This window comes from Gopherus evgoodei, unplaced genomic scaffold (assembly GCF_007399415.2).
Source record: "Gopherus evgoodei ecotype Sinaloan lineage unplaced genomic scaffold, rGopEvg1_v1.p scaffold_40_arrow_ctg1, whole genome shotgun sequence".
NCBI classification, from domain to species: domain Eukaryota; kingdom Metazoa; phylum Chordata; order Testudines; family Testudinidae; genus Gopherus; species Gopherus evgoodei.
The window spans coordinates 3,236,884-3,264,816 of NW_022060061.1; the positions used below are offsets into that span (position 1 = coordinate 3,236,884).

At 63.2% G+C, this 27,933-nt stretch overlaps 1 protein-coding gene across 1 annotated transcript; it reads right to left on the reverse strand.

Annotated features, from left to right (window-relative positions):
- Positions 1–212: 212 nt before the first annotated feature.
- Positions 213–27,849, reverse strand: PRKCSH (protein kinase C substrate 80K-H). Its single transcript, XM_030546013.1, has 14 exons — positions 27,687–27,849; positions 26,673–26,782; positions 25,767–25,883; positions 24,894–24,989; positions 24,741–24,798; positions 23,426–23,543; positions 22,645–22,774; positions 20,408–20,492; positions 18,844–18,922; positions 17,050–17,136; positions 16,245–16,388; positions 15,405–15,501; positions 7,798–7,867; positions 213–345 (listed from the first exon to the last, which is right to left on the reverse strand). The coding sequence occupies exons 2-14, from the start codon at positions 26,755–26,757 to the stop codon at positions 252–254; spliced, it is 1,260 nt and encodes a 419-aa protein (XP_030401873.1). The 5' UTR covers positions 26,758–26,782; positions 27,687–27,849; the 3' UTR covers positions 213–251.
- Positions 27,850–27,933: the final 84 nt, after the last annotated feature.

Below are 27,933 nucleotides of genomic sequence, written 5' to 3' on the forward strand. Positions count from 1 at the left end.
AGCAGGCCGGTGGTGGAGCTGGGAAGGGAACCCAGGCGTCCTGCTGACACCATCCCAAGCGAGCAGCACATTCAATGCATCGCTCGAGGTTAGCGGAGCGTCCTCTGGGCGTTACCCCAGAGGCAGAGCCGGAGTCCGGCCGAAAACCTCGGGCTGGCTCAGAGATCCTGGAGGTGGGTCAGTCCCAGGGCGCCCCAGGGAAAGTTTGCAGTTTGAGGGCGGGAGGGGGGAATCAAACCGATCACCGGCACCTACTCGGTGGTGCTGAGCTCGTAGCACTGGCTGTAGAGATACGCGAACTCCCCCTGGGGGCCGAAATCAAACGAGATCTCCTTCTCCAGACTCCTGGAACGACACAGGGGCGGGGGGAAGAGGTCAGCCCCGCGGTTCAGCTCCTTTCAGACCCCGGCTCTCTCGGGGACATACACACCCCACCCCCCCATCGCCAGAGTGTCTAGCCCCCCCCAAGCCCCTTGGGAAGGACAGTGTACTGCTGGGGAAACTGAGGCACAGAGCAGCTCCGTGACGTGCTCAAGTGACAGAGCAGGGACGCCACCCCCATGACCTCTGCTTTGCTCTCTGGGCCACCCGGATGACATGATTTCCTGCTGTCTGGGTCCACTGGGAAGCCAGCCCTTTGCCCCCGTGGCCTGCCCTCCATTCACCCCGTACGGCAGCGACTCCCCGGCACCCTTGGCTCCTGAGTCCTGCTCCTCTCAGGGGCATTAAAGCCTCGGTTCTTCCCTCACTCCCATCCCCCTGGCACAACAAGGGTGGCTGGTGACCGCTCCCCCACCCCTGCTCCCAGCACTTTTCATTTTCAAAGCCCCCCAGCAGACATGGTGTCTCTCCCCCTCAGGCAGGGGAAAGTTACTCGCCTCATTTTAGAACGGGGAAACTGAGGCAAAAAAAGGTGATAGTACGTGGGGTGTGTGTGTCAGGGCCTGAGGAAGGAACAGAAACCACCACTCAAGCCACTAGACACCACTCCCCTCCCTGAGCTGAGAACAGAGCCCAGGAGTCCTGGCTCCCATTCCCTCCTGCTCTAACCACCAGACCCCACTCCCCTCCCTGAGCTGGGGTGGAACCCAGGAGTCCTGGCTCCCATTCCCCATTCCCCTGCTCTAACCACTAGACTCCACTCCCCTCCCAGAGCTGGGGATAGAACCCAGGAGTCCTGACTCCCAGCTCCCCCTCCTCTAACCACTAGATCCCCCTCCCCTCCCAGAGCCAGGGATAGAACCCAGGAGTCCTGACTCCCAGCTCCTCCTGCTCTAACCACCAGACCCCACTCCCATCCCAAGGCTGGGGATAGAACCCAGGAGTCCCGGCTCCCAGTTCCCCCCTGCTCTAACCACCAGACCCCACTCTCCTCCCTGAGCTGGGGTGGAACCCAGGAGTCCTGGCTCCCAGGGTTCACTTTGTGCCAACCAGAAATTCTCAGATCTCAAGTCATCTCCCACTTGCAATGGGCCATCCCTGCCTTCAGCTCCCTGACCTAGCTCATGGGAGGAGGGGGGTGGGGTTTTTTTTTGGGGGGGGGGGGTACTGGGCAGTCCCAGGGCTTGACCCCAGCCAGCCCTGGGAGGGGCAGAGATGGGATATTGGAGGGGAGGGGGATAAAATTCCAGGCCCCACTTTGCTCCTGCCACACTCGCCAGCTGCCACGGGCTGGACCCCAGGGGACTTGAGCACCTGCCGTCAGCAAGGGGGGGCTGTCTGGGTTACCTCCCCAGTACTGGTAGCCAGGGCTACTGCCAATTACTGGCCTCTCTGGGGCAGGCTGCAGTCAGCTGGAGAAGGGGGGAGGGGGCCAGATGCCTTGGCCAAGCTGCCGAACTCCAGCTTAACTGAGTGCTGGCAGCTGAGCTTTCAGCTCTGGGAGGGGAGTTGGGACTAGTGGTTAGAGCAGGGGGCTGGGAGTCAGGACTCCTGGGTTCTATCCCCAGCCCTAGGAGTGCAGTGGGGTATGTGGTTAGTGCAGGGGGCTGGGTGGGAGTCAGGACTCCTGGATTCTATCCCTAGCTGTGCTAACTTGCTCCTAGACCACGTAGAAAGTCACGTTCCTCTCCCGTGCCTCAGTTTCCCCACCCGTGGATGGCAGAACAGAGAACCCCTGCACGGAGGACAACCTAAAGAACATTGCCAGAGCTGGGGTGTGAACAGCAGAGGCCTGGCCAAATCCCAGCCTGCCAGATCTTCCCCCACAGCTCCCCTTTCGATCTGCCCCGCTCCACATCCTGTTCTACCCTGCACAGCCTGCCCGCTGCGCTCCACCCCAGCAGTGGGGGGCAGGGTAATGGGGGAAGAGGCACTGGTGCTTCCTCCCTCCTGATGGGACGGAAGGCTCCATGTTCGCCCAGGCTGCTGCTGGGGTTTGACCAATCCCACCTGCCCTGTTCACAGGGACACAGGCCAGAGACCTGCCCCCGGTAGCCCTTTCGGACAGCCCCCGTCTCGATTTCAAAGCGGCCAGTTGGGCCAGCGGCTCCGTACGCTCCCTGTCAGTTTCCAGCCTGAGGTTGTCTGGCTCCAGGTTCCAGCCGCTGGATCACGCTGGACCTTCCTCTGGCTCCGACCCTGTGGCCGCCCGCTGCCCTTACAGCTGTGCGCTCGCCAGCTGTCGCAGCCACCGCCCGGGCCGGTCGCCGTTCCCCTAGCTAACCCCTCCCTGCGGGCTGGCTGAGGGCTCAGACCAGCCACCCCCCGGGCCGGTCTCTAACCCCTCCCTCCGGGCTGGCTGAGGGCTCAGACCAGCCACCCCCCGGGCCGGTCTCTAACCCCTCCCTCCGTGCTGACTGAGGGCTCAGACCAGCCAACCCCCGGACCGGTCGCCGTTCCTGTAGCTAACCCCTCCCTCCGGGCTGGCTGAGGGCTCAGACCAGCCACCCCCCGGGCCGGTCTCTAACCCCTCCCTCCGGGCTGGCTGAGGGCTCAGACCACCAGCCACCCCCACGGGCCGGTCTCTAACCCCTCCCTCCGGGCTGGCTGAGGGCTCAGACCAGCCACCCCCCAGGTCGGTCTCTAACCCCTCCCTCCGGGCGGGCAGATGGCTCAGACCAGCCACCCCCCAGGTCGGTCTCTATCCCCTCCCTCCAGGCTGGCTGAGGGCTCAGACCACCAGCCACCCCCACGGGCCGGTCTCTAACCCCTCCCTCCGGGCTGGCTGAGGGCTCAGACCAGCCACCCCCCAGGTCGGTCTCTAACCCCTCCCTCCGGGCGGGCAGATGGCTCAGACCAGCCACCCCCCAGGCCGATCTCTAACCCCTCCCTCCGGGCTGGCTGAGGGCTCAGACCAGCCACCCCCCCGGGCCAGTCTCTAACCCCTCCCTCCGGGCTGACTGAGGGCTCAGACCAGCCACCCCCCAGGTCGGTCTCTAGCCCCTCCCTCCGGGCGGGCAGATGGCTCAGACCAGCCAACCCCTGGACTGGTCTCTAACCCCTCCCTCCGGGCGGGCAGATGGCTCAGACCAGCCACCCCCCAGGTCGGTCTCTAACCCCTCCCTCCGGGCTGGCTGAGGGCTCAGACCAGCCACCCCCCGGGCCGGTCTCTAACCCCTCCCTCCGGGCTGACTGAGGGCTCAGACCAGCCACCCCCCGGGGCCGGTCTCTAACTCCTCCCTCCAGGCTGACTGAGGGCTCAGACCAGCCACCCCCCCCGGACCGGTCGCCATTCCAGTAGCTAACCCCTCCCTCCGGGCTGGCTGAGGGCTCAGACCAGCCATCCCCCCCGGACCGGTCGCCGTTCCGTAGCTAACCCCTCCCTCCGGGCGGGCAGATGGCTCAGACCAGCCACCCCCCGGGCCGGTCTCTAACCCCTCCCTCCGGGCGGGCAGATGGCTCAGACCAGCCACCCCCCGGGCCGGTCTCTAACCCCTCCCTCTGGGCTGGCTGAGGGCTCAGACCAGCCACCCCCTGGGCCGGTCTCTAACCCCTCCCTCCGGGCGGGCAGATGGCTCAGACCAGCCACCCCCCCAGGGCCGGTCTCTAACCCCTCCCTCCGGGCTGACTGAGGGCTCAGACCAGCCACCCCCCAGGCCGGTCTCTAACCCCTCCCTCCGGGCTGACTGAGGGCTCAGACCAGCCACCCCCCGGGCCGGTCTCTAACCCCTCCCTCCGGGCTGGCTGAGGGCTCAGACCAGCCACCCCCCAGGCCGGTCTCTAACCCCTCCCTCCGGGCTGACTGAGGGCTCAGACCAGCCACCCCCCGGGCCGGTCTCTAACCCCTCCCTCCGGGCGGGCAGATGGCTCAGACCAGCCACCCCCCAGGTCGGTCTCTAACCCCTCCCTCCGGGCTGGCTGAGGGCTCAGACCACCAGCCACCCCCACGGGCCGGTCTCTAACCCCTCCCTCCGGGCGGGCAGATGGCTCAGACCAGCCACCCCCCAGGCCGGTCTCTAACCCCTCCCTCCGGGCAGGCAGATGGCTCAGACCAGCCACCGCCCCGGGCTGGTCTCTAACCCCTCCCTCTGGGCTGGCTGAGGGCTCAGACCAGCCACCCCCCGGGCCGGTCTCTAACCCCTCCCTCCGGGCTGGCTGAGGGCTCAGACCAGCCACCCCCCGGGCCGGTCTCTAACCCCTCCCTCCGGGCTGGCTGAGGGCTCAGACCACCAGCCACCCCCCCGGGCCGGTCTCTAACCCCTCCCTCCGGGCTGACTGAGGGCTCAGACCAGCCACCCCCCGGGGCCGGTCTCTAACCCCTCCCTCCAGGCTGACTGAGGGCTCAGACCAGCCACCCCCCGGACCGGTCTCTAACCCCTCCCTCCGTGCTGACTGAGGGCTCAGACCAGCCACCCCCCGGGCCGGTCTCTAACCCCTCCCTCCGGGCTGGCTGAGGGCTCAGACCAGCCACCCCCCGGACCGGTCGCCGTTCCATAGCTAACCCCTCCCTCCGGGCGGGCAGATGGCTCAGACCAGCCACCCCCCGGGCCGGTCTCTAACCCCTCCCTCCAGGCTGGCTGAGGGCTCAGACCAGCCACCCCCCGGGCCGGTCTCTAACCCCTCCCTCCGGGCGGGCAGATGGCTCAGACCAGCCACCGCCCCGGGCTGGTCTCTAACCCCTCCCTCCGGGCTGGCTGAGGGCTCAGACCAGCCACCCCCCCGGGCTGGTCTCTAACCCCTCCCTCTGGGCTGGCTGAGGGCTCAGACCAGCCACCCCCCCGGGCTGGTCTCTAACCCCTCCCTCCGGGCTGGCTGAGGGCTCAGACCAGCCACCCCCCCGGGCTGGTCTCTAACCCCTCCCTCCGGGCTGGCTGAGGGCTCAGACCAGCCACCCCCCGGACCGGTCTCTAACCCCTCCCTCCGGGCTGGCTGAGGGCTCAGACCAGCCACCCCCCGGGCCGGTCTCTAACCCCTCCCTCCGGGCTGGCTGAGGGCTCAGACCAGCCACCCCCCAGACCGGTCTCTAACCCCTCCCTCCGGGCTGGCTGAGGGCTCAGACCAGCCACCCCCCAGACCGGTCTCTAACCCCTCCCTCCGGGCTGGCTGAGGGCTCAGACCAGCCACCCCCCGGGGCCAGTCTGTAACCCCTCCATCCGGGCTGGCTGAGGGCTCAGACCAGCCACCCCCCAGACCGGTCTCTAACCCCTCCCTCTGGGCTGGCTGAGGGCTCAGACCAGCCACCCCCTGGACCGGTCTCTAACCCCTCCCTCCGGGCTGGCTGAGGGCTCAGACCAGCCACCCCCCAGACCGGTCTCTAACCCCTCCCTCCGGGCTGGCTGAGGGCTCAGACCAGCCACCCCCCGGGCCGGTCTCTAACCCCTCCCTCCGGGCTGGCTGATGGCTCAGACCAGCAGCCCCCGTCAGGTGGCCGGGGGGTGGGGGAGGCCCTTGGATTTGGAAGAGGGGCTCCAATTACAGGCCCAGTCTGGCACCTGCTGCCGTTTTAGGGGGTGGAACTGACCTCGGGTGATTTCGATTGATCGGAACAGGCTGCCTGGCTGGAACTCCAGGGGGTGCCGTCTACCTCAAACGGGGGGGAGGGGGGACGGGTCTGACCAGGAGAAGGGTCTTTAGAGCCCATCCCCCAACGCCCCCGAAATGGGTTACAACCTGCAGCTCGCTCTCGCGTTTGGAGGGGCTGGGAGCCAAGACCCCGGGGTTTGATTCCCCGCTCGGGGAGGGGAGTGGTTAGAGCAGGGAGCGGCTGGGAGCTGGACTCCAGGATTCTCTCCCCCGCACTAAGAGGAGAGTGGTGTCTAGTGGTTAGAGCGGTGTGTATCCTGGGACTCAGGACTCCTGGGTTCTATCCCCAGCTTCAGCAGGGAGAGCTAGTGGTTAGAGCAGGAGCAGAGAGGGAGTCAGGGCTCCGGGGTTTGATTCCCCGCTCCGGGAGTGGTTAGAGCAGGGAGGGGCTGGGAGCCGGACTCTGGGGTTCTATCCCCAGCTCTGGGAGATGGGGGGTAGTGGGTTAGAGACTGGTGAAGGCAGCTCCCAGTGTCTCTCTACGGGGTGCCTGGCTGCTGCGCAGACACCAGAGCCCAGTTCGGGACGGTATCGCGTCGGGAGAGATCTCCCAGCACGGGGTGTGTGTGTGTCACTTGGGTGCTGAAGCACCTTACTGGACCTGGGCCCCAAACAGGAACTGGTGCCCCCTATGGGCGCCCCCACGTACGCTGAAAAATCCCAGGGGCTGGGTGAGAGGCGGGGTTGGACCAGAAAACCCCAGCAAGGCAGCCTGGTGTGTCCACCCTGCAGCGTCTGCCCCCACGGGTCTCTCCGCTAAGGGTGCTGCAGCCCCCCGCTGGGGCCGGGACAGGGGCAGGCCCGGAGTTCGCGGTGGGGCGCGATCAACAGGAGACAGCTTGGGGGTTGGGCACTTTTTGTTTTTATAGTCAGCTTCCATCGCGCTGTGATCTCCTGGGAGGTGTCAGGGTTGCGGTGGGGGGGGCGGGAAAGCTGATTTACTGCTCCAAATAAACAGCTCTGAGGGGACACATGGTCCCCTGGGGGTGGGTGGGTGTCTCTATTAAACAACCCCCGCACCCCAGAGCAGCAACACTGCAGTCATAACAGCCAGGCTGTGACACGGGAGAGCAGCGGAGATCAAGGAGCCTTGTCAAGAAGGGATTTTCAGAAATCCCCAGTCCTCATTAACAGCTTAATTGGGGAAAGCTAATTGGCTTCTGGCCCTAGCTGCAGTTCATCACCAATCCCAGCCGCAGTACAAGGCTGGGCAGTTTCACTTTCTGGGGCTCTGCAGCCCGATGCCTCTGCTGTTTATCTCACACCCGTGCTACCCACTAGACCACAATCCTCTCCCAGGGCGGGGAACAGAACCCAGGATCCTGCCTGCCCAGCTCTATCCACAGCCCACCCCAGAGCGGGGAACAGAACCCAGGAGTCCTGCCTGCCCAGCTCTATCCACAGCCCACACCCCACCCCCAAGCGGGGAACAGAACCCAGGAGTCCTGCCTGCCCAGCTCGGCCCACACCCCACCCCCAAGCGGGGAACAGAACCCAGGAGTCCTGCCTGCCCAGCTCGGCCCACACCCCACCCCCGAGCGGGGAACAGAACCCAGGAGTCCTGCCTGCCCAGCTCGGCCCACACCCCACCCCCGAGCAGGGAACAGAACCCAGGAGTCCTGCCTGCCCATCTCATGCTTTAACCATAAAGTCTCCCACCCTCTAGCAAGAGGCTTCGTCACATTTCTAGGTATCTGAGTTTCCCAAGTTAATTTTGTTCAGGGCAGGCTGAGGGGGTGGGAGGGGACAGGACAACGTGGAAGTGGAGCCCCAATGCCGAGCCTGCACTCCTGCCACACCCCTTTAACCGCCCCCCTCCGTTTGCCCCCTTACTGGATGGAATCCTCCATTTCCTTCAGAGACTTTTCGGCTTCTTCAAATTGCTCCCGGGCTTTCTGGGCAGCTGGAAGAGAGGGCAGGGAGGTGAGGCTGGAGGCAGGGAGGTGAGGCTGGGGGCCGGAGAAGGCCAAGCTGCTTTGCCTACAGTGTCCTTGGGGCGCAGCCACCTGGAGCATCCCCTGCAGCAAAGCCGAGGGACAGACGCCGCGGCCCGTTCAATCCCCAGCTGCCCCGTCGGGGGCAGAAGCAAGTTTGCGTGGCCTGTTAGGAGCCAGCGCGGGACTTGCCAAGCTGCCTTCACGCAGGCCCAACAGCTGGCTGCTTCCTGACCTGTCTGCAGAGCCACCCCCTTGGCAGCCCAGATCCAGTGCTGAAGAGCCCCTTCTCCAATGTGGGGAGAGGATCTAGCTCGCCGTGGGGCTGGTTCGGGATATGGTTTAGCTGCGGCAGGCAGGTACCCTCCGTGGCAACCAGCAGCACTTGCCAGAGGCTGCAGCAGGTGGCCACGTGCTGCTCCTGCCTTGAAGTCAGTGGGGGCTCTGCTCCCCAGGCCGCCCCACAGCAGCACTACCCCCTTAGTCCGCGGAGAGAAAGGTGTGTGGTAAACAACCTACTGCTACTGCAGGACAGGCAGACAGGGTCATTCTGCCACCCATCTCCGGGTGCCCCCCAGCCCCCTGCCGTGACTCCACTCAAACTCATTTAACAGAGACTGGGTGGCCCAGGCACAAGCCAGACCAGCACAGCGTCCCCACGTGGAGGCTACCGTGCTTTGAATTCACACGCCAGCTTATTCGGGATTAATGCCCCAGCAGATGAGCCTGCAGGGGTGGCACTGCCCAGCTTGGAGACAGAGCCCGCCCCGGCCCGCTGGCCTCGACACAATGATCTGAACTACCCGGGGCAAGCAGAGAGCAGCAGCTACTGGCTGTTCTAGGAGGGCCCAAAACTTCACCCCATTTTCAGATGGGGAAACTGAGGCACAGGGTGGGAAAGTGACTTGCCAAAGGTCACCCAGCAGGCTGGCGGCACTAGGGAGCTGGGTCGGGGGTTACTTTGCCTAATTACTGCTAAGTAGGTGATCCAGGAGGGGTTAATTATCCTTCTCCCCCCCCCTCCCCCTATCGGTTCCCCATCAGTAGTTACACTGGCCCCCCATGCCCCCTCTCTGGCTTGACCTCACCCAGCAATGAGGTTGGTCTTTGCTGGGATCCCCCAGCAAGACGGAGGGTTTGGGGCTCTTAGACGCCGCTGTGTCCCATGTCCCCCTATCTCCTGATGGTTTTAGCTCAAGGGTGGCTGGAAGGTGCTTTGATCACACACACATTCCCGGACTCGGTGAAGACAAACTAATGGTGCCATCTGGCCTCCCCAGCTCTGCAGACTCAGCTCAAGGCAGCAAATCTGGGCCAGAGCCAGGCACTGGAGCCCCACTCCCGAGGGCGGCGTCGGGCTATTTCGGCTCAACGGAGCAGCCTCGGGTATCGAGCGGCTTCCCGGAGAGAGGCAGCTGCACTTAGCCGGGCAGATGCTGACGAGGCTGCGTTCCCGGGGAGACGCCCGCTCCCCGGCCACAGAATCCAGGCGCCTCTGGGGCCGTTCCTGCGGTTATACTGCGGCAGTAAAGAGCCCAGGCATCCGTCTGGTACATTTCACTGGACTCGGCATTGAAGTGTTGACAGTTCGGGTTGGAAGCCGTGATGACATCGGCAGCGAGGCAGCTGTGGGGACTCCTACCAGAACTCTCCCTCTCTTCGGGAGCTGTAACAGGGCCTGGCACCTGGGCTGGGGTTGCAGTTAAGGCACCGGACCGGGATTCTGGAGATCTGGGTTTGAATCCTAGCCCAGGGAGCTGCTTAGGCAGCCCACGTAATAGTAACTTGGCAGAAACACGGCTCGTATCTCTTCATGCGTTGAATGGGGCTCAGGAGTGAGCTGGATTCACTGGGGTCCAGCCGCTGTTGCAGACAGGATGCCGGGGCAGATGGGCCCCCCGGCTTGAGACAATCCCCACAGGCCTCATTTATTGCTGCATGTAACAAATGCTTGACAGAGGGAGCCAAGAGGCAGCTTGGGGTGAGCCCTGGCACAGCAGGCTGCGTGGTGCCAGCCGCCAAGCCCCCAATGGGCAGAGACGGGGCCGGACGCAGCCTGGCGGAGAAAAGGCAACACGCGGCTGTACTGTAACAGCAGCATGGCAGAGGGGAGGTGGCGCCACCAGGACCGGACAGCCCCGGTTTCGAGCCCCTGCCCCGCTGGGGTCCCCTCGGGGGATCGGCCTGGGGTGGCCTTGCTTGGCTGTGAGCGTCCCGACAGCAAAGCCCAAGCCGAGTGAGGGCACTGCCCGGATGCGTCCTGCAGCAGCCCGCGCTGAGCCGCTCAGGGGTGCTTTCCCAATCAGCTGGGGGAAACTTGTCTGCCCCTCAGGGGCATTGTGGGAAGGGCAAGGAGGACCTGGTGCCCGTGAGTGATTCAGCCTGTGTCCACACTGCAAGGTGGGCGGGTTCCAGCCAGCGTGAAACCGGAACCCAGGCTCCGACGTCACCCCTGCCCCGGGGCTTAAAGCACCAACAAACCCGGGGGGAGGGGAGGGGTTAGCTGTGGGGTGCGGACAGACCCTCTGCGCTTGTGTCTGTGCTCCAGCGAGAGCTGCCCAGCTGCGAACCCCCTGTGGGCTGCAGAGCGACCTGCCCATGCCAGAGGAGCCAGCGCCCCGTGGCAGGACTAGCTCCGACAGGCCCAGCTGGCTTGAGCCCAAAGCACCCCAGCTAGAGGGGCTGTTATCCCCATGGGCAGATGGGGGAAACTGAGGCTCAGAGAGGCTGAGGACTGGCCTTCACTTCTCTGAGCCTCAGTTTCCCCCATCCGCCCACGGGGATAACAGCACCGCACTGCCCTGCCTCCCAGCGGGTGGGAAGTTAAGCCGCGAGGGCGGGTGCCAACACTCTGGAGGACAGAGCTAAGGTTCAGAGGGAGAACTGGGCTCCACACCACAAAATGACAAAGCTGAGGTGCTGCCCTGGGGGAAGAAAAACCAGCTGCACAATTACAGGCCGGGGGAGAACCGGCTTGGCAGCAGCCCTGCCGAGAAGCCTCTGGGACTCATGGAGCATCCCAGCCAGGCCATGAGTCAGCAACACGCTGCTGTTGCAGGGAAAAGCAAATGCAATTTTAGGTTGCACAGACAGAGGCCCAGCATGCAAGTCACGGGAGGCGAGTCCCGCTCTGATCAGCGCTTGCTGGGCCTCAGCCCGAGCACGGTGCCCAGGTTTGGATGGAGAGAAGCTGAGAAGGACCCAGAGGCGAGCGACCCAGATGCTCAAATGGAGAGAACGCCAGCCACGCGAGCGAAGGCTGAAGGAACCGGGGCCGCGGAGTTTGGAAAAGAGGAGAGTGAGGGGGACCTGACAGTCGTCTTCAAATACTTGAAATGCTGCCGTGAAACAGCTGGTGAAAAGCTGCTCTTTCTTGCCACAGAGCACAGGACAAGGGGCAACAGGTTCAAACTACAGCAGAGCAGATTTCGGTTCAGTCACCAGGAAACCCTCCTGCCTGTAAGAACAGTAGGACCAGGGACAACCTTCACTGGAGGGTTTTGGGAGGGGGCTGGACGGATTCTCATGGCCCTGCCAGCGCTGTCTCAAAGCCAGGCGCCTCCCCTCACGCTGCTCTATGCAAAGAGTTCATTACAAGGAGACAATGAGTCAGCTTCCCCCGCCCCTCCTCTGCCTTGCTGCCGGAACAGGTGGGGAAACGGGGGCTGGCAGGGGCGCTGCCATGAAACGGGGGCTTCCAACGCCCGAGAGACGGCAGAGGGTCGCCACCAGCGCAGGCTGCGGCAGGAGCAGTCAGGCGAGGGGGAGGGAAGCGAGCCTTTGGTTTGACACGGCGGCTGGTTTGCTAATGTATCCTCCGTCCTGTGACGGGTGGGTGGTCCCGGACAGGGCACGCGCCCCGGGGCGAGGTCGCTGGAAGTGCTGAGCTCCGGCCATTCCCCAAGTCGGCCCCATCTTGGGATTCTGCGCCCAGAGGCAGGAGGATCCTGAGATCCCAAGATGTGAGATCGGCTTGGCTGGCTCCTGGGTTCCAGGCCGGAGAAATCCACTGTTCCCCCAGCATCGGGCCTGATGAAAGGTGCCTCTGGGTCGTGTGGGCAGAGCGTGAGCCATGGCCGGGGCACGGCGGGATGGAATCCAAGGTGGTCTGGCTGGACAGATACCATCCAGGGAATGGCACTTGCTCTGCCCGGGGGGAAATAAAAGTGCACCGGCCGCAAACCTAAGAGGTGAATCGAATTCTGGCTAGAGGAAGGATGGACCAGTGGTTAGAGCGCTAGCCTGTCCGACCTGAGGTCCAGGTGACAAAGTGGGAATGTTCTTAATGTTTCCCCAGAATACTGTGAGGGTGCCTCAGTTTCCCCTATGCATTTCTTAAGTATCTAGGTGGTGGGATAAGAGGGGGTGATTGTTGCAGATCCCTAAAGGGCCATTGTGATAGCATCTGCACACAGAATGGCCGACACCCTGTCTCCTGGTAACTGATGGCCTGGGATTCTCCTCTGCAAAGGTGCCAACTGAAAGTGTTGGAGAACAAAGAGATCAGGTGACCTCCTGGCCCGGGGAAAGAGACAAAAGGCCAGAGGAGGGGCTGGGGCATTTCTGGTTGGAGCTGGCTGGGGAAATGGAGGGGGGTCAGATGGGGCCCTGGCCTCCCTGGCCCCAAGATGGACCTGACTCAGGGTCCTGTTTCTTGTACCTACAAGCTCTGGGTTGGACTGTGTTCCTGTCGGCTAATAAATCTTCTGGCTGACAGTCACGTCTGCCTGCGGAGTTGGGGTGCGAGGCCCTCTGGCTTCCCCAGGAGCCCGCCTGTGCGGACTCGCTGCGGGAAGTGCACGGTGGGGCAAGGGATGCTGAATACCCTGAGCTCAGACCCAGGAAGGTGGAAGCTTCTTGCCCGGAGACAGTCTGCTCCCAGAGAGGAGGCTCCCCCAGAGTCCTGACTGGCTTCGTATGGAGTAGTGCCAGAGCATCGACCGGTGACTCTGTGAGAACAAGTCCCTCCGTCTCTGTGCCTCAGTTTCCCCATCTAGGACAGGGGGATAACACCACTGTCCTGCCTGAGAACTACGCTAAAGGTTGCGAGGTGCCCAGGTGACAGGGGCCAGAGAAACGGTATTGCTGGAAACTGCCATTTCCTGCTCCTTGCGATTCGAGCTGCTGATACTTCGCCATCCTCGAACCCCTCCCCAGCACTCGGCAGCATTGCTGTGCGCCCCCAATCAGCTGCCGTGCCACCCCCAGAGGTGGCTGCCCAGTTCCCACGTTCCTTGGGACTGAGCACGAGTCATGGCCCATCCTCACAGCTTTAGCCTTCTGCCTCTGGCCCAGACCCTTGAAGGTACTGAGGTGCCCAATTCCCCTTGGAACCAAAGGGAGTTAGGCGCCTATGTCGCTTTGAAGCTCCGGGCCTGTCTTGGCAGGGCAAGCGGCTCTGGAAGGGAACTGGCGGCAAAGCCCTTGAGCCCGGAGTCGAGAGGAACTGGCGAGTTCTTGGCTACGCTCTGACTCACTGACTCCTCCCGCTCACGCCCGAGCAGCCCGGCCCGCGCTCCATCAATCTTAGAGCGAACGGCTTTTGTTTACAGCTCAGGGGGCACGTTCAGCCTCCAGCAGGCCCAGAAGCCTCTTGGCGACGGTATTTACAGAGAATAAGAGGAGCTGTTCAGGTTTGCACCAAATGCGAGGCCGTGGCAAGGAACCCGCCACTGGGGGCTTCTGCACCCCTGGGCTGGGAGCCCAGATGCCAGTGAGGGACGCCGGTAAACGCGCGTTGACTTCGGTCGGTCACGGAGCGACCCCTGAGCCAGGAGAAGCTGCCGACGCTCACTAGGGGCTCACACGGCTGCTGGCATTCGGACCAGGCTTCGGGACGCGGGGTGGCAGAGTCACACGGAAATGAGGGGCGACCCCAGTTTGAATTCTGGGCCCGGCTAAGAGATCGGGGGTCCCTCCTGCTTCCCGCTACATACACGGAGCTCCCTCTGCATGTCTGTACAGGGACATGCCAATATTTTTATGGCCGACCTGGAACAACGCTTCCTCAGCTCTCGTACACTCACGCCCCTTCTCTACCCACGCTACATTGATGACATCTTCATCATCTGGAACCATGGGAAGGAGACTCTGGAAAAATTCCACCACGATTTCAACAGCTTCCACCCCACCATCTACCTCAGCCTGGACCAATCTACACAGAAGGTCCACTTCCTAGACACCACGGTGCAAATAAGTGATGGTCACCTTACCATCACCCTATACCGAAAACCTACCGACCGCTATGCCTACCTTCATGCCTCCAGCTTCCATCCCGGGCACATCACACGATCCATTGTCTACAGCCAAGCACTGAGGTACAACCGCATCTGCTCTAACCCCTCAGACACAGACCAACACCTACAACATCTCCACCAAGCATTCTCAAAACTACAATACCCGCAGGAGGAAATAAGGAAACAGATCAACAGAGCCAGATGTGTACCCAGAAGCCTCCTACTGCAAGACAAACCCAAGAAGGAAACCAACAGAACTCCACTGGCCATCACATACAGTCCTCAGCTAAAACCTCTCCAACGCATCATCAGGGATCTACAACCCATCCTGGACAATGATCCCACACTTTCTCAGGCCTTGAGTGGCAGGCCAATCCTTGCCCACAGACAACCTGCCAACCTGAAACATATTCTCACCAGTAACTGCACACTGCACCATAGGAACTCTAGCCCAGGAACCAATCCATGCAACAAACCTCGATGCCAACTCGGCCCACATATCTACACCAGCGACACCATCACAGGACCTAACCAGATCAGCCACACCATCACCGGTTCATTCACCTGCACATCCACCAATGTAATATACGCCATCATATGCCAGCAGTGCCCCTCTGCTATGCACATCGGCCAAACTGGACAGTCTCTACGGAAAAGGATAAATGGACACAAATCAGACATTAGGAATGGCGAAGTACAAAAACCTGCGGGAGAACACTTCAACCTCCCTGGCCACACTATAGCAGACCTTAAGGTGACCATCCTGCAGCAAAAAAAACTTCAGGACCAGACTTCAAAGAGAAACTGCTGAGCTTCAGTTCATCTGCAAATTTGACACCATCAGCTCAGGATTGAACAAAGACTGTGAATGGCTTGCCAACTACAAAACCAGTTTCTCCTCCCTTGGTTTTCACACCTCAACTGCTAGAACAGGGCCTCATCCTCCCTGATTGAACTGACCTCGTTATCTCTAGCTTGCTTGCATATATATACCTGCCCTTGGAAATTTCCACTACATGCATCTGACGAAGTGGGCATTCACCCATGAAAGCTCATGCTCCAAAACGTCTGTTAGTCTATAAGGTGCCACAGGATTCTTTGCTGCTTTTACAGATCCAGACTAACACGGCTACCCCTCTGATACTTGTACAGGGACACTGGCAACCAGAAGTGGAGTTATTCAGCACCTTATTGGCACATTCAGGAATCCATTGGGAGAGAATTCCCCACCCCGCCGTGGGCAGGTTCTGGCCCCGATTTAAAGCCTTACCGTCGATGAGGGCCTGTGTTGCTTCATCATACGGGGGCATCTTCTCCGCCTCGTCCTCCTCCGCTGTCTTGTCGGATGGCTGCTTGGGTGGGGGGACCTGAAGGGGCAAAGGGAAGGTGGATTGGACCCCTGGCTCACTGCGGGGGGGGCAGGGCTGGGGAGAGGCTGCAGGGAGTCCCTGAATGGAAGGATGCACAGAGCCCACGCTGGGATCATGCAACTCTCTAGTTCATGCAATGAGCCGGCAGAACTCACGGCGACATGAGGGCACGGAGCTCAGCAGGAGGGCAAGAGGGGCTGGGCGTTTAGACGGAGAATGAGATTACAGAGGGAGAATGACCAAGAGGGAGAATGACCAAGGGTTCGGGAGGGTTAGAACCACCCCTCCCTCTCCCCTCTGGGAAAGGGGCTGAGCTCGGAGGAGCCTGTCCCTGGGGGCTGGTTATTCCACCTCCTTCCGTGGAGGCACCTGGCCCTGGCTTACTGGAGACGGGATGCTGGGCTAGATGGGCGTGTCCCGGTCCAGTGATCCCACTGCTCCTGTGGGGTCACTTGCATGTCCCCTGGGGGACAGGGTAGATACTGGGAGGGGAGCTGCAGGGATTCAGAAGCCTGAATCCTATCAGCTTCCTCATGGCCCTAATTCCCACAGGGGCTCGGGAGACTCCAGCAGGCTCGCAGGAAGGAGAGTTAAGCAGCTGGGATTAAACTGAGTGCCAGGGGCAAGCAGGAGGCATCACTCGTGGGGAGATGGCTGGAAGGACTGGGGTCTCTGGAGAGTCTCTGCCCCAGCTGGCCCGGATCCGCGAGGGCCAGGTCACAGCCCCTCCCCTGCGCTACCTTCGGCTCCTCTTCGTTGCTCTCATCATCGTCGCCCTCCTCCTCCTCTTCCTCATCGTAGTCGTCCTCGGGGGCCGGTTGCTCCAAGGGCATGTCCGGCTGGGGCTCCGGGGCCTCGGGCAGGGGAGTGGCATCGGGCAGGGCCTGGAAGCACACAGCAGCCACAGGCCAGCGTCAGCGCAGCACCTGGCTGCTCCCTGACGCTGCCAAGCAGGGTTCCAGGGGAGAGAGAGGGCCGGCCAGCGGATGAGGCAATGTGTAGGGGGGCTGGACTCCTGGACTCTTTCCTGGCCTCAGCCTGGGGACTGAGCAGGGGGCAGTGATCAGCCTACAGGGCCACAACCCTGCTGTGGGGGTGTCACTTCCCCACACTGTGCATCAGTTTCCCCACCTGCACAATGGGGACAACGATCCTCAGCTACTCTGTGAAGCACTTTGAGCTCCCCTGACGAAAAGCACGAGAGAAGAGCTGGGGAAACCGAGGCACCGATGGGGGAAGTGACTCACCACCGGCGGCACACCCACCGATCATCCCAACATGCTGCACACTGCCAGGGGGCTTCACACCCAGTCACTGGTGACGCTGGCGACACCACATGCCCGTAAGCTGTGTGTTAGTGCAGTACGAGCTAGGGAAACTGAGGCACCCAGCTCACCCAGCTGGTCTGCGGCAGAGCCAGGAGCGGAACACAGGTTTCAGTCCATGCTCTATCCACTGGACAATGCTGCCAGGGGCTCGCTACGTTATTCCAGACTGAGATGGATGCAGAGGCCCCCTCGGAGGAGGGTCGGCCTGAGCACTGACCTCGGGCTTGTAGTTTTCCTTGATTGCAGCCCACACGGTGTCCTGGAAGCTGGAGGCGTCGGCCTGCAAGACGTTGCCCAGAAGAGTCTGCAAGAGAAGCACTGAGGCTTGACTACAGCAGAGCACAGCAAGGCCTGTGGGACTCTCTGCCACCGGATGCAGATGAGGCCAAGAGGACGGCAGCTGAGAGGAGCTGGGGCTAGCAGAGAGGCAGGCTGGGCCAGTGGTTAAAGCACCCAGCTGGGACTCCGGGTTCAGCCACTGTCTCCCTGGCTGACTTCTAAATGGCTCTGTGCCTCGGTTTCCCCATCTCTAAAGCAGGGACAACCATCCTTCCTTTTCAGTCTCTCCCTAGGGGTCTGTGCTGTGCCTCGCTCATTGGGGTCTCTCAGACCTGTGCTGCAGTTGACTCAACAGAGGGCCCTCCAGAGCTCGGGGGGGGGGGGGGGGGGGCAGGGCAGCCTGCGCAGCGCCTGGCACACCAGCAGCCCCCAGATCTCAGCTGTAGCCTCCAACCGCTACCGCAATGTGCCCCATAGATTGCGCCTTGGCCCGACACGGCAGCCACCTTCCAAAATTCCCCTGGGGAAGAGTCGATTTCTAGGGGCGAGATCCCATCCGGAGGGCCTGAACAGCAAGCGCCTCCCACGACGGGTACGGGCTGCGCCCAGATGCCGGCGATCTGGAGCCGAGCCTACAAGACCAGAGCCGGGGGCACGGGGCAGGGCCGCGTGGGGCCAGCCGGACAAGGCTCCTGCCGAAATTCGAGCTGCCCCCAGGGGAATGGGATTCTGCTCAGGCTATCAGCGTTTTTCCGGCTACCAAGGCAGCTAATCCAAGCCAGTTAATGCTTCCCGGCGTTCTGGGCCAAGGCTGGATTCCAACTGGCAACCCAGAGCACCGGGCAGGAGAGGAAGCTACTTAATCCCCAGAGAAAACAGGGCTGAAGGGGGGACCCCCCTCCCCCCCAAAACACCCTCAGGATCGGAGCAGTAAGGACGCCTGCCTGTGAGCCGTTACTGCCACCTGCTGGAGAACAGGGGGAACAGATGCTGGTGGCTCTGGTCCCTTGGGGGCAGTGGAATTGGGTTTTGGTGAGTTGGGGGCCAGCAGGGACCGAGCTGAATTGCTGCAGGTTTCATTGCAGCCACAGAAGCAAACACAGCAGCCCAAGTGCGGGAGGGTTTCCGCGAGCTGGCGGAGCTCTGCCTTTGTAACGGGATTAGTGGGATTTCACTGCAAATGGGGGGGGGGGGTTTGTGGGACAGGATCTCACCCCACGCAAACAGAGCACTGTTACATGATGATAGTGGGAGCTGTTAAGACGCGGCTGCTTCCCACCCCAGAGGTGGCTGCATTTCAGTGCGAGATGAAGCAATCCCTGGGTAGAGTTTAGGAATCATCTGAGCATGGGATTCTATCTGGAGGGGAGCGGGGTCTAGTTGGTTAGAGCAGGGGGGCTGGGAGTCAAGACTCCTGGGTTCTATACGCAGCTCTGGGAGGGGAGTGAGGTCAGTGGTTAAACCAGGGGGTGGGGCTGGGATTCAGGACTCCTGGGGTTCTTTTCCCAGCCCTGTGGTTGTGCCACCGACTCAGCAAAGTTGGTCAAGGCCCTTCCCTGCCTCAGTTTCCCTGTTGGTGACTGGAGGATGACCCCACCTGGAGGGTTAATGTTAGACGTGCTAAGAACTCTTTGGGACATCACTGTGCCTCTGTCCTGGGAATGCTGCCCCCCCCCCCCCAATCCGGAAACGCCATCCTCCCCACTCCCCGGGAACGCCATCCCCTCCATACCTGGGCTTCCGTTTCAGAGAGGGTCCCGTCTCCATCCACATCCAGCTCCACGTGGGTCTGGAGCTCCGCCACCGACACCCTGTGGCCAGGAGAAGCGGGAGGATGCGTGAGCTGGTGACCTCTTAGACTCACAGACTTTAGGGCCAGAAGGGACCAATATGATCATCTAGTCTGACCTCCTGCACAAAGCAGGCCACAGAATCTCACCCATCCACTTCTATAACAAACCCCTAACCTATGTCCAAGTTATTGAAGTCTTTGAATTGTGGTTTGAAGACCTCAAGCTGCAGAGAATCCACCAGCAAGTGACCCATGCCCCACGCTGCCGAGGAAGGCGAAAAACCTCCAGGGCCTCTGCCAATCTGTCCTGGAGGAAAATTCCTTCCCGGCCCCAAATATGCCGATCAGCTAAACCCTGAGCATGTGAGCAAGACTCACCAGCCAGCAGGAAAGAATTCTCTGCAGTAACTCAGATCCCATCCAATCCAACATCCCATCACCACCCACATGGCATACTTATCTGCTGATAATCAAAGATCAATTGCCAAAATTAAGCTATCCCATCATACCATCCCTTCCATAAACTTATCAAGCTTGGTCTCAAAGCCAGATATGTCTTTTGCCCCCACTACTCCCCTTGGAAGGCTGTTCCAGAACTTCACTCCTCTAATGGTTAGAAACCTTCATCTAATTTCAAGTCTAAACTTCCTAGTGCCCAGTTTATACCCATTTGTTCTTGTGTCTACATTGGTACTAAGCTTAAATAATTCCTCTCCCTCCCTAATATTAATCCCTCTGATATATTTATAAAGAACAAGCATATCCCCCTCAGCCTTCTTTTGGCTAGACTAAACAAGCCAAGCTCTTTGAGTCTCCTTTCATATGACAGGTTTTCCATTCCTCGGATCATCCTAGTCGCCCTTCTCTGAACCTGTTCCAGTTTGGATTCATCCTTCTTAAACATGGGAGACCAGAACTGCACACAGTATTCCAGATGAGGACTTCCATGCGGAGGGCGGATGTGGAGACAACGTGGGTCTGAGGGCCTCCGGCTGGCGAGGGACCAAGCAGCTGGAGAGGCGCCTGCCCCACATGCCCATCTGCCAATCTCCTTTGGGACTTGCTGGCACCTCACCGACCCACATGGATGGGTCACCTCTGACCTGCGCCCCTTGTCCGGTTGCTCAGTGTGCCTGGCTCCCCCCACCTCTCTCCAGTGCTGGCCTGGGCCGTCTGCAACGAGCCCCAGGCCGCCTGGCTGAAGCGAGCTCCCTGGGCATCGCCCGAGCAATGCCGGGGCAGTGGGGGGGGTTGCCCTGGGGCAGGTTATCCCAGCACCACCGGGGTCTTGTGCTGGCCCGGAGGGAGACTGGCGGAGGGGAGGGGCCGGGGGAGATGGCAGCAGGGATCGAAGGCAGAGTTCACGGGCATCTGCAGGGGGGTCTGGTCTCAGCCTCACCCACTTCTGTGAGGGGCAAAGGCACCAGCCAGGCCAGGCCCTGCTCCGGGAGCACACACAGGCAGGGGGCACTGCTCACCCTCCCCCCCCCAGCTCCAGACTCACAGGCCGTCCCCGTCATCGTCCAGCTCCTGGAAGGCTTCGCTGGCTCGGGCCTGCTCCCGCGCCGCCTTCTCGGCCGCCTTCTGTTCTGTGTGGGACCAGCCACAGAGCTGCGGTTAGGGCACGGCACCCCCGCACCTCAGTGTCCCCCTGGGGGGCGCCCTCACGCTGGCACCGCACTGACGTCAGGGAGCTGCAGCCCCAAGGGAGCCAGTGACTTGCCCGAGTCCCGGTCGGAGCTAAGATTGGAACCCGGCTTCCCCCAGTCCCAGGCCAGGGCTCAGCCGTGTGGCCCCAGCTGGGAAGGGCCGGAGCCGGGTTTGCTAACAGGTGGCAGGAGTCCCTGCGAGAGGGACAAAGGGATGGAGCCTGCAAAGCCCCCCCAATGGCTCCCGAACCCCCCATCTCTCCACTGGTCCCCGCTCCTCTCCCGGAGCTAGGCCCCGAACCAGGGGGCCTGGCGCCCCGTTCCCTGACCTAACCAGTCTGCTGCACTCCCTGGGAGAGGGGAGCCTGACTGCCGCCCTGGTGCGCTGCCCACTGGGCCCTGCTGCCTTTCACGGCACTGCTCCCAGCCCCACAGAGCCTGCCGGGCACCCTCCCCCTCCCCAAGAGCCCCATGGAGCAGGCACTGCCCTCCCGCTCCCCCCAGAGCCCCACGGAGCAGGCACTGCCCTCCCGCTCCCCCCAGAGCCCCACGGAGCAGGCACTGTCCTCTCGCCCCTTCAGAGCCTTCCCACTTCCCCAGAGCCCCACGGAGCAGGCACCGCCCTCCCGCTCCCCCAGAGCCCCACGGAGCAGGCACCGCCCTCCCGCTCCCCCAGAGCCCCACGGAGCAGGCACCGCCCTCCCCTTCCCCCAGAGCCCCACGGAGGAGGCACCGCCCTCCCCTTCCCCCAGAGCCCCACGGAGCAGGCACCGCCCTCCCCTTCCCCCAGAGCCCCACGGAGCAGGCACCGCCCTCCCCTTCCCCCAGAGCCCCACGGAGCAGGCACCACCCTCCCCTTCCCCCAGAGCCCCACAGAGCAGGCATCGCCCTCCCGCTCCCCCAGAGCCCCACAGAGCAGGCATCGCCCTCCCGCTCCCCCAGAGCCCTCCCCCTCCCCCAGGGCCCCACGGAGCAGGCACCGCCCTCCCGCTCCCCCAGAGCCCCACGGAGCAGGCACCGCCCTCCCCTTCCCCCAGAGCCCCACGGAGGAGGCACCGCCCTCCCCTTCCCCCAGAGCCCCACGGAGCAGGCACCGCCCTCCCCTTCCCCCAGAGCCCCACGGAGCAGGCACCGCCCTCCCCTTCCCCCAGAGCCCCACGGAGCAGGCACCGCCCTCCCCTTCCCCCAGAGCCCCACGGAGCAGGCACCGCCCTCCCCTTCCCCCAGAGCCCCACAGAGCAGGCATCGCCCTCCCGCTCCCCCAGAGCCCCACAGAGCAGGCATCGCCCTCCCGCTCCCCCAGAGCCCTCCCCCTCCCCCAGGGCCCCACGGAGCAGGCACCACCCTCCCCTTCCCCCAGAGCCCCACGGAGCAGGCACCGCCCTCCCCTTCCCCCAGAGCCCCACGGAGCAGGCACCGCCCTCCCCTTCCCCCAGAGCCCCACGGAGCAGGCACCACCCTCCCCTTCCCCCAGAGCCCCACGGAGCAGGCACCACCCTCCCCTTCCCCCAGAGCCCCACAGAGCAGGCATCGCCCTCCCGCTCCCCCAGAGCCCCACAGAGCAGGCATCGCCCTCCCGCTCCCCCAGAGCCCTCCCCCTCCCCCAGGGCCCCACGGAGCAGGCACCACCCTCCCCTTCCCCCAGAGCCCCACGGAGCAGGCACCGCCCTCCCCTTCCCCCAGAGCCCCACGGAGCAGGCACTGCCCTCCCGCTCCCCCCAGAGCCCCACGGAGCAGGCACTGTCCTCTCGCCCCTTCAGAGCCTTCCCACTTCCCCAGAGCCCCACGGAGCAGGCACTGCCCTCCCGCTCCCCCAGAGCCCCACGGAGCAGGCACCGCCCTCCCGCTCCCCCAGAGCCCCACGGAGCAGGCACCGCCCTCCCCTTCCCCCAGAGCCCCACGGAGGAGGCACCGCCCTCCCCTTCCCCCAGAGCCCCACGGAGGAGGCACCGCCCTCCCCTTCCCCCAGAGCCCCACGGAGCAGGCATCGCCCTCCCGCTCCCCCAGAGCCCTCCCCCTCCCCCAGGGCCCCACGGAGCAGGCACCACCCTCCCCCTCCCCCAGAGCCCCATGGAGCAGGCACTGCCCTCACCCTCCCACTTCTTCTGGTGAATCTCCTTGGCTTCCTTTTCTGGCTTCTCTGCTGTGTCCTTCACCGATCTCAGAGTCTCCACTTGCTCCTCCAGAGACTTCTTCCCCTCCTGTAGCTCAGCCAGTGTCCTCTGCACGGGGCGAGTGGGAGTGTTGGGGAGCGGGCCGGGCCCGGGCCCGCGCAGCGTGGGGGGCGTTAGGAAGCGGGACGGGCCCAGGCCCGCTCAGCAGTCACCAAGCAGTGGCCCCTGCCCAGCTAGGGGGCTCAGGCCCTCAGGCCACAGCTCCCCACTCCTGCACCGGATTTACTCTCATCACCCGCTGCAGGGATCATCTCTGTTCCACATGCAGGGGACTGAGGCACGGGGAGGGGATGCAGCGACTGGCCCAAGGTCGCCCAGCAGCAGAGCTGGGAACTGAACCCAGGAGTCCTGATCCCCAATCCATTCCCCTCCCGGATTGAAGCCTACATCACCCCCTACCCCGCGGCTGGGAGCAGAACCGACCTCTCCCCTGGGCCATGCTCCCTCACCATGGCTACAGCTACGCTGCAGAGCCAGGCGGGCCCGGCTCAGCCTAGGAACCGTGTCTGTGGTGGGTTCACAGCTCACACTGCCATGGGGCTGCGGCATCAACGGACCCAAGCAAGCGACGCTGACGCGCTCCCGATGCTGCTCTGAGCTCCCTCCTCGGCAGCCGGGCCCCAGGGGCGGCTCCATGCCCACGACCCGGCTGGTCTCACCAGCGCAGGGACCCGGCCCCCAGCTCCCCGATCTCCTCACCTGCTTGTCTTCCCTGCCCTTGCTCGCTTCTTCAATCAGCACCTGCTTGAGTTGGAAGCCTTCCCTGGCCACTTCTGCCATCTGGGCCAGCGCCTCCCGCTCCTTCCGGCCCATCTCTCTGCACGGGGTGGGGAGAGGCGAGAGGCCCCTGCATGAGCCAGCGGCGCCAGGGACCGAGCCTGGGACTGCTGGATCTAAGGGCATGAGCTCTCCTGCCCGAGGGAGAGACCCCAGGGCTGGGACTCACACCTGTACGGGTGCGGCCTCTAGAGAGGGGCACCATGTGGTCACGGGCTGTGTTAGCAGGTGCTGCGGAGATGGGACGCACCAGGCGGCAGCTGGCTACTGGGCTGGCGCAGGGACGGGCCAGCTGAGCAGGGCCAAGCCTTCCCCGGTCAGTTCTGCTGTCAGCGATAGGCACCCAAGTTTAAGCTTCCCCCAGGAGCTGACAAGTTAATAAGCCAAGTCCCTGCTCGGAGCAGGGCTGGCTCCCCCACCCCGCACCCCGAACCAGCCTAGCCCTGGGTTGGAGTCACCCACCCCAGGGCCCCATCGACCCGTGGCTGCTTTGCTGAGATGGGGGTGCCAGGTTGGGTGGCGATTTCCATGAGAAGACATCCATGTGCTGGGTACTGGACTGAACCCCCCGGGACAAGGCACTAAACACAGGGGTGCAACTCAATGGGAGACAGAGCCCTCAAGGGGCCCTGAGCCAGCCAGCCACTTCCCCACCCTCGGGCCAGATCAGAGCCAGCGCCTCCTAGAGGGGAAAGGCCCCGTGGCCCACTCCATGCCCCTGAGCCAGCCACTTCCCTGCCCTAGGGCCAGATCAGAGCCAGCGCCCCCTAGACAGCCACTTCCCTGCCCTAGAGCCAGATCAGAGCCAGCGCCCCCTACAGGGGATAGGCCCCGTGGCCCACTCCATGTCCCTGAGCCAGCCACTTCCCTGCCCTAGGGCCAGATCAGAGCCAGCGCCCCCCTACAGGGGATAGGCCCCGTGGCCCACTCCATGCCGCTGAGCCAGCCACTTTCCTGTCCTAGGGCCAGATCAGAGCCAGCGCCCCCTACAGGGGAAAGGCCCTGTGGCCCACTCCATGCCGTTGAGCCAGCCACTTCCCTGTCCTAGGGCCAGATCAGAGCCAGCACCCCCTACAGCGGAAAGTCCCTGTGTCCCATTCTCCACCTCCTGAGCCAGCCAGTCCCCTGCCTTGGGCCAGACTGGAGCTGGTGCCACCTAGAGGGGAAAGGCCCCATGGCCCCCGAGCCATCCAGTGCCCCCAGACGACTCTGATCCCAGCCCGCGGGCTGCTCTTACTTGCAGGTATTCTCACACACGAAGCCGCTGTTGTACTCGTCCGTGGCGTCGCAGCAATCTGAAAGTGAGACAAGAGCGGCTGTCATGGCCCCGCCCTGCGCCCCCAGGCAGAGCGCCCCCCCCCGGTTCCCGAGCAGGGGCGGCCCAGCTTACCGCAGACGCCGTCGTTGACGCGGGAGGAGGGGATGTACTGTGGCCGGTAGCCGGCGTTGGTGCAGTGAAACCGGCCGTTGGGGCAAGCCGAGGTCCCTGAAAGACACACAACAGCCCTGCTGGTTGGCAAAGCACAGACCCACAGCGGGCATCTGCCCGGTCTCCTCGCCCTCAGGGCCAGGCTTCACAGCACACGTAACCCGAGTCCCGTCTACATAGCTACATAGCCCACAGCTAACGCTCCAGCGAGCGTAGCCTGCCTGCCCAACCAGTCTGCAGCGTGGCTGCAGGGGGCTGACAGGCCTCCAACGCCTCCCCTCCCACCCCCAAGCAGATTCTCCCCCAGTTCCCTGGGACAGCACCCACCGCACGGCTCAGCCACAGGGCGTGCTTAGCGCAACCTCCGAGCGCAAGGGTAGCGAGGACAGAGAAACGCGAGGCTTATTTCAGCGCATCGAACACCAGAAGGGATCACCTGGCCTGTCCTCCTGGCCAGCACAGGCTGGGGACCGTGCCTCAGGACCGGACGTGATTTCAGTCCCCCTCCCTCTGGAGGCTAAGCTGTGCCATGGGCAGAGACCAGGAGAGGCCAAAGTGTCCCCGGGGCCCCAGCGATGGCAGGGAATTGACTAGATGAGATGTGCCAAGCCACGTTTGAGGGGAGTGAGCGACACCCCCTCAGTCCCCTCTTTGCCCCTCTACTTCGTGCCTCCCATCATGCCACCCATAGCTGCCTTGTGTCCTCTTCCCCCCAGTCCCCGCATGTGCCCTCTGCTCTTTCGGGCACAGCCCCACGCCAACGCAGCAGCGAACACCAGGATGGGGCACGCTGCTGCCTTACCGGCAGGGGGGGCTCTCCGGCCCGTCACCCACCTGGCTCGTCCGAGCCATCCTGACAGTCGCAGTAATCGTCATTGACCCACTCGAAGGCGATGGTTGAAGACCCGTCCAGGCAGGTGAACGGCTTCAATTCCTCATAGAAGTGATGGTCTGGGAGGGAGAGAACCGGAGACGTGACAGGGAAGGGGGAATCTGTGGAGATGCACCCACAACCCCTCCCTCTTGGGGCCTGCGCTTCCTCCAGACCCCACCCAAGTACTAGGACAAGCTGTCACCCATCAGCCCTGACACCACGGCGCCCGCAGTCCAGAGAGGAGGGGCGGCTCATTAAGAACACCCTGATTTTAATGACTCAGGTTGCAGAGCTTTTACTCTGCTACCCTCGCTTGCCAAATAGAAGGCAACTCGACTGCTGCGGTCCCCCAGGCCTCACAGGTAGAGCTGCGGGCTAGTAGTTACAGCAGGGGGGCTTGGAGTCAGGACCCCACGTTCTCTTCTGAGATCTGGGAAGGGAGTGGTTAGAGCAGGGGGCTGAGAGTCAGGACCCCTGGGTTCTATTCCCAGCTCTGGGAGGGGCTTGGGGCATAATGATTAAAGCAGGAGTGGTAATTTAGGACTCCTGGGCTCTAGTCCTGGCTCAAACCCCGATTTCCCAGAATATCTTGGGGATAAGCACTCACCTGCTCTGTGCCTCAGTTTCCCCAGCTAGTTAAATACCATCTACCTTGGCGGGGGATTATGGGGCCCGGAACATCCATGAACTCAGAGCTGCTAGCCAATGGTGGAGGTGCCTGGGTGGGTGCAGCGGCTCTGCCCCCATAAAGGGGCAGCTAGATGACAAAGGGGCATTTCCTTTAACTAGCCACGCCCCCAAGCCCTTTTTAAAGGGCCAGGGACCCAATTCAGTATGGGACTGTGTGCCAGCTCCTGGTAACGTACTGGTCAGAGAGACCCCCCGGGGTCGCTTCACCTCCACGGCAGAGGCCAGGGCGCTCAGTGTGGGCAGCAGCAGCGGCAGCAGCATGATCCACAGGCAGAGGCAGCAGATCCTGGTGGGGAGGGGAGAGAAGAGAGCCAGGGCGGGCAGCTGGTTCCTCTGCACGGTTCCTCGGCGGGGGGGGCTCAGATCCTATAAAGCCCCCGCAGGAACACGTCCCTGACAGCCCAGCGCCTGCAGCGCCCTCCCCAGCTCCTGCCCCACTGAGGGGCACAGTCCGCAGCCCCACAGCAGCCCCACTCCGGCTGAGGCCCCTATAGACCCAGCTCCCCCCTGCCCCATGGAGGCCTCTATAGAACTGAGCTCACCCCCCCATCAGGGCTCCTATAGATCCCAGCCCCCACTGCGGCCCCATAGATGCAGCCCAGCCCCATCCGCCCCCCAGAGACCCCTATAGACCCAGCCCCTCCCCCACTGCGGCCCCTATAGAGACCCCGCTGCGGCCCCCATGGATCCAGCTCCCCCCTGCCCCATGGAGGCCCCTATAGAATGGAACTCACCCCCCCAGAGACCCCTATAGACCCAGCCCCGCCCCCACTGCGGCCCCTATAGAGACCCCGCTGCGGCCCCCATGGATCCAGCTCCCCCCTGCCCCATGGAGGCCCCTATAGAATGGAACTCACCCCCCCCCAGGGCCCCTATAGACCCAGCCCCTCCCCCACTGCGGCCCCTATAGAGACCCCGCTGCGGCCCCCATGGATCCAGCTCCCCCCTGCCCCATGGAGGCCCCTATAGAATGGATCTCACCCCCCCAGGGCCCTTATAGACCCAGCCCCGCCCCCACTGCGGCCCCTATAGAGACCCCGCTGCGGCCCCCATGGATCCAGCTCTCCCCTGCCCCATGGAGGCCCCTATAGAATGGAACTCACCCCCCAGGGCCCCTATAGCCCCAGGCTCGCCCCTCCCCCAGGGCCCCTATGGCCCCAGCCCCGCCCCCGCCGGCCAGCCCCCGGTACCCGAGGAGGGGGCGGAATCCCCGTGGAGAAGGGTCCAGGGTCCACGCCAGAGAAACCGGAAGTCAGCGGCGGCTCACATCCGCTTGGGCGCCCGCACAAGGATGGAGGCGGGAGAGACAAAGGAAACGGCGCCTTCGGGCCGCCATGTTGAGAGTGGCAGTGCTCGCCCCGGCCCACTGGGGGCGGCCATCTTGGGTGTGGCGGAAGTGCCTGCCCTTCCCCTCCTTCTAACCATGATGGTGTTGCC

What these genes read in the sequence shown, in the direction of transcription:
- PRKCSH (XM_030546013.1), bottom strand. Translation starts at nt 26,757, where the DNA reads ATGCTGCTGCCGCTGCTGCTGCCCACACTGAGCGCCCTGGCCTCTGCC. An exon ending in AACACAGGCCCTCATCGACG is followed by an intron (nt 7,868 to 15,404) that starts GTAAGGCTTTAA and finishes CCTCTCTTCCAG; the next exon opens with CTGCCCAGAAAGCCCGGGAG. An exon ending in GAAATGGAGGATTCCATCCA is followed by an intron (nt 346 to 7,797) that starts GTAAGGGGGCAA and finishes GTGTCGTTCCAG; the next exon opens with GAGTCTGGAGAAGGAGATCT.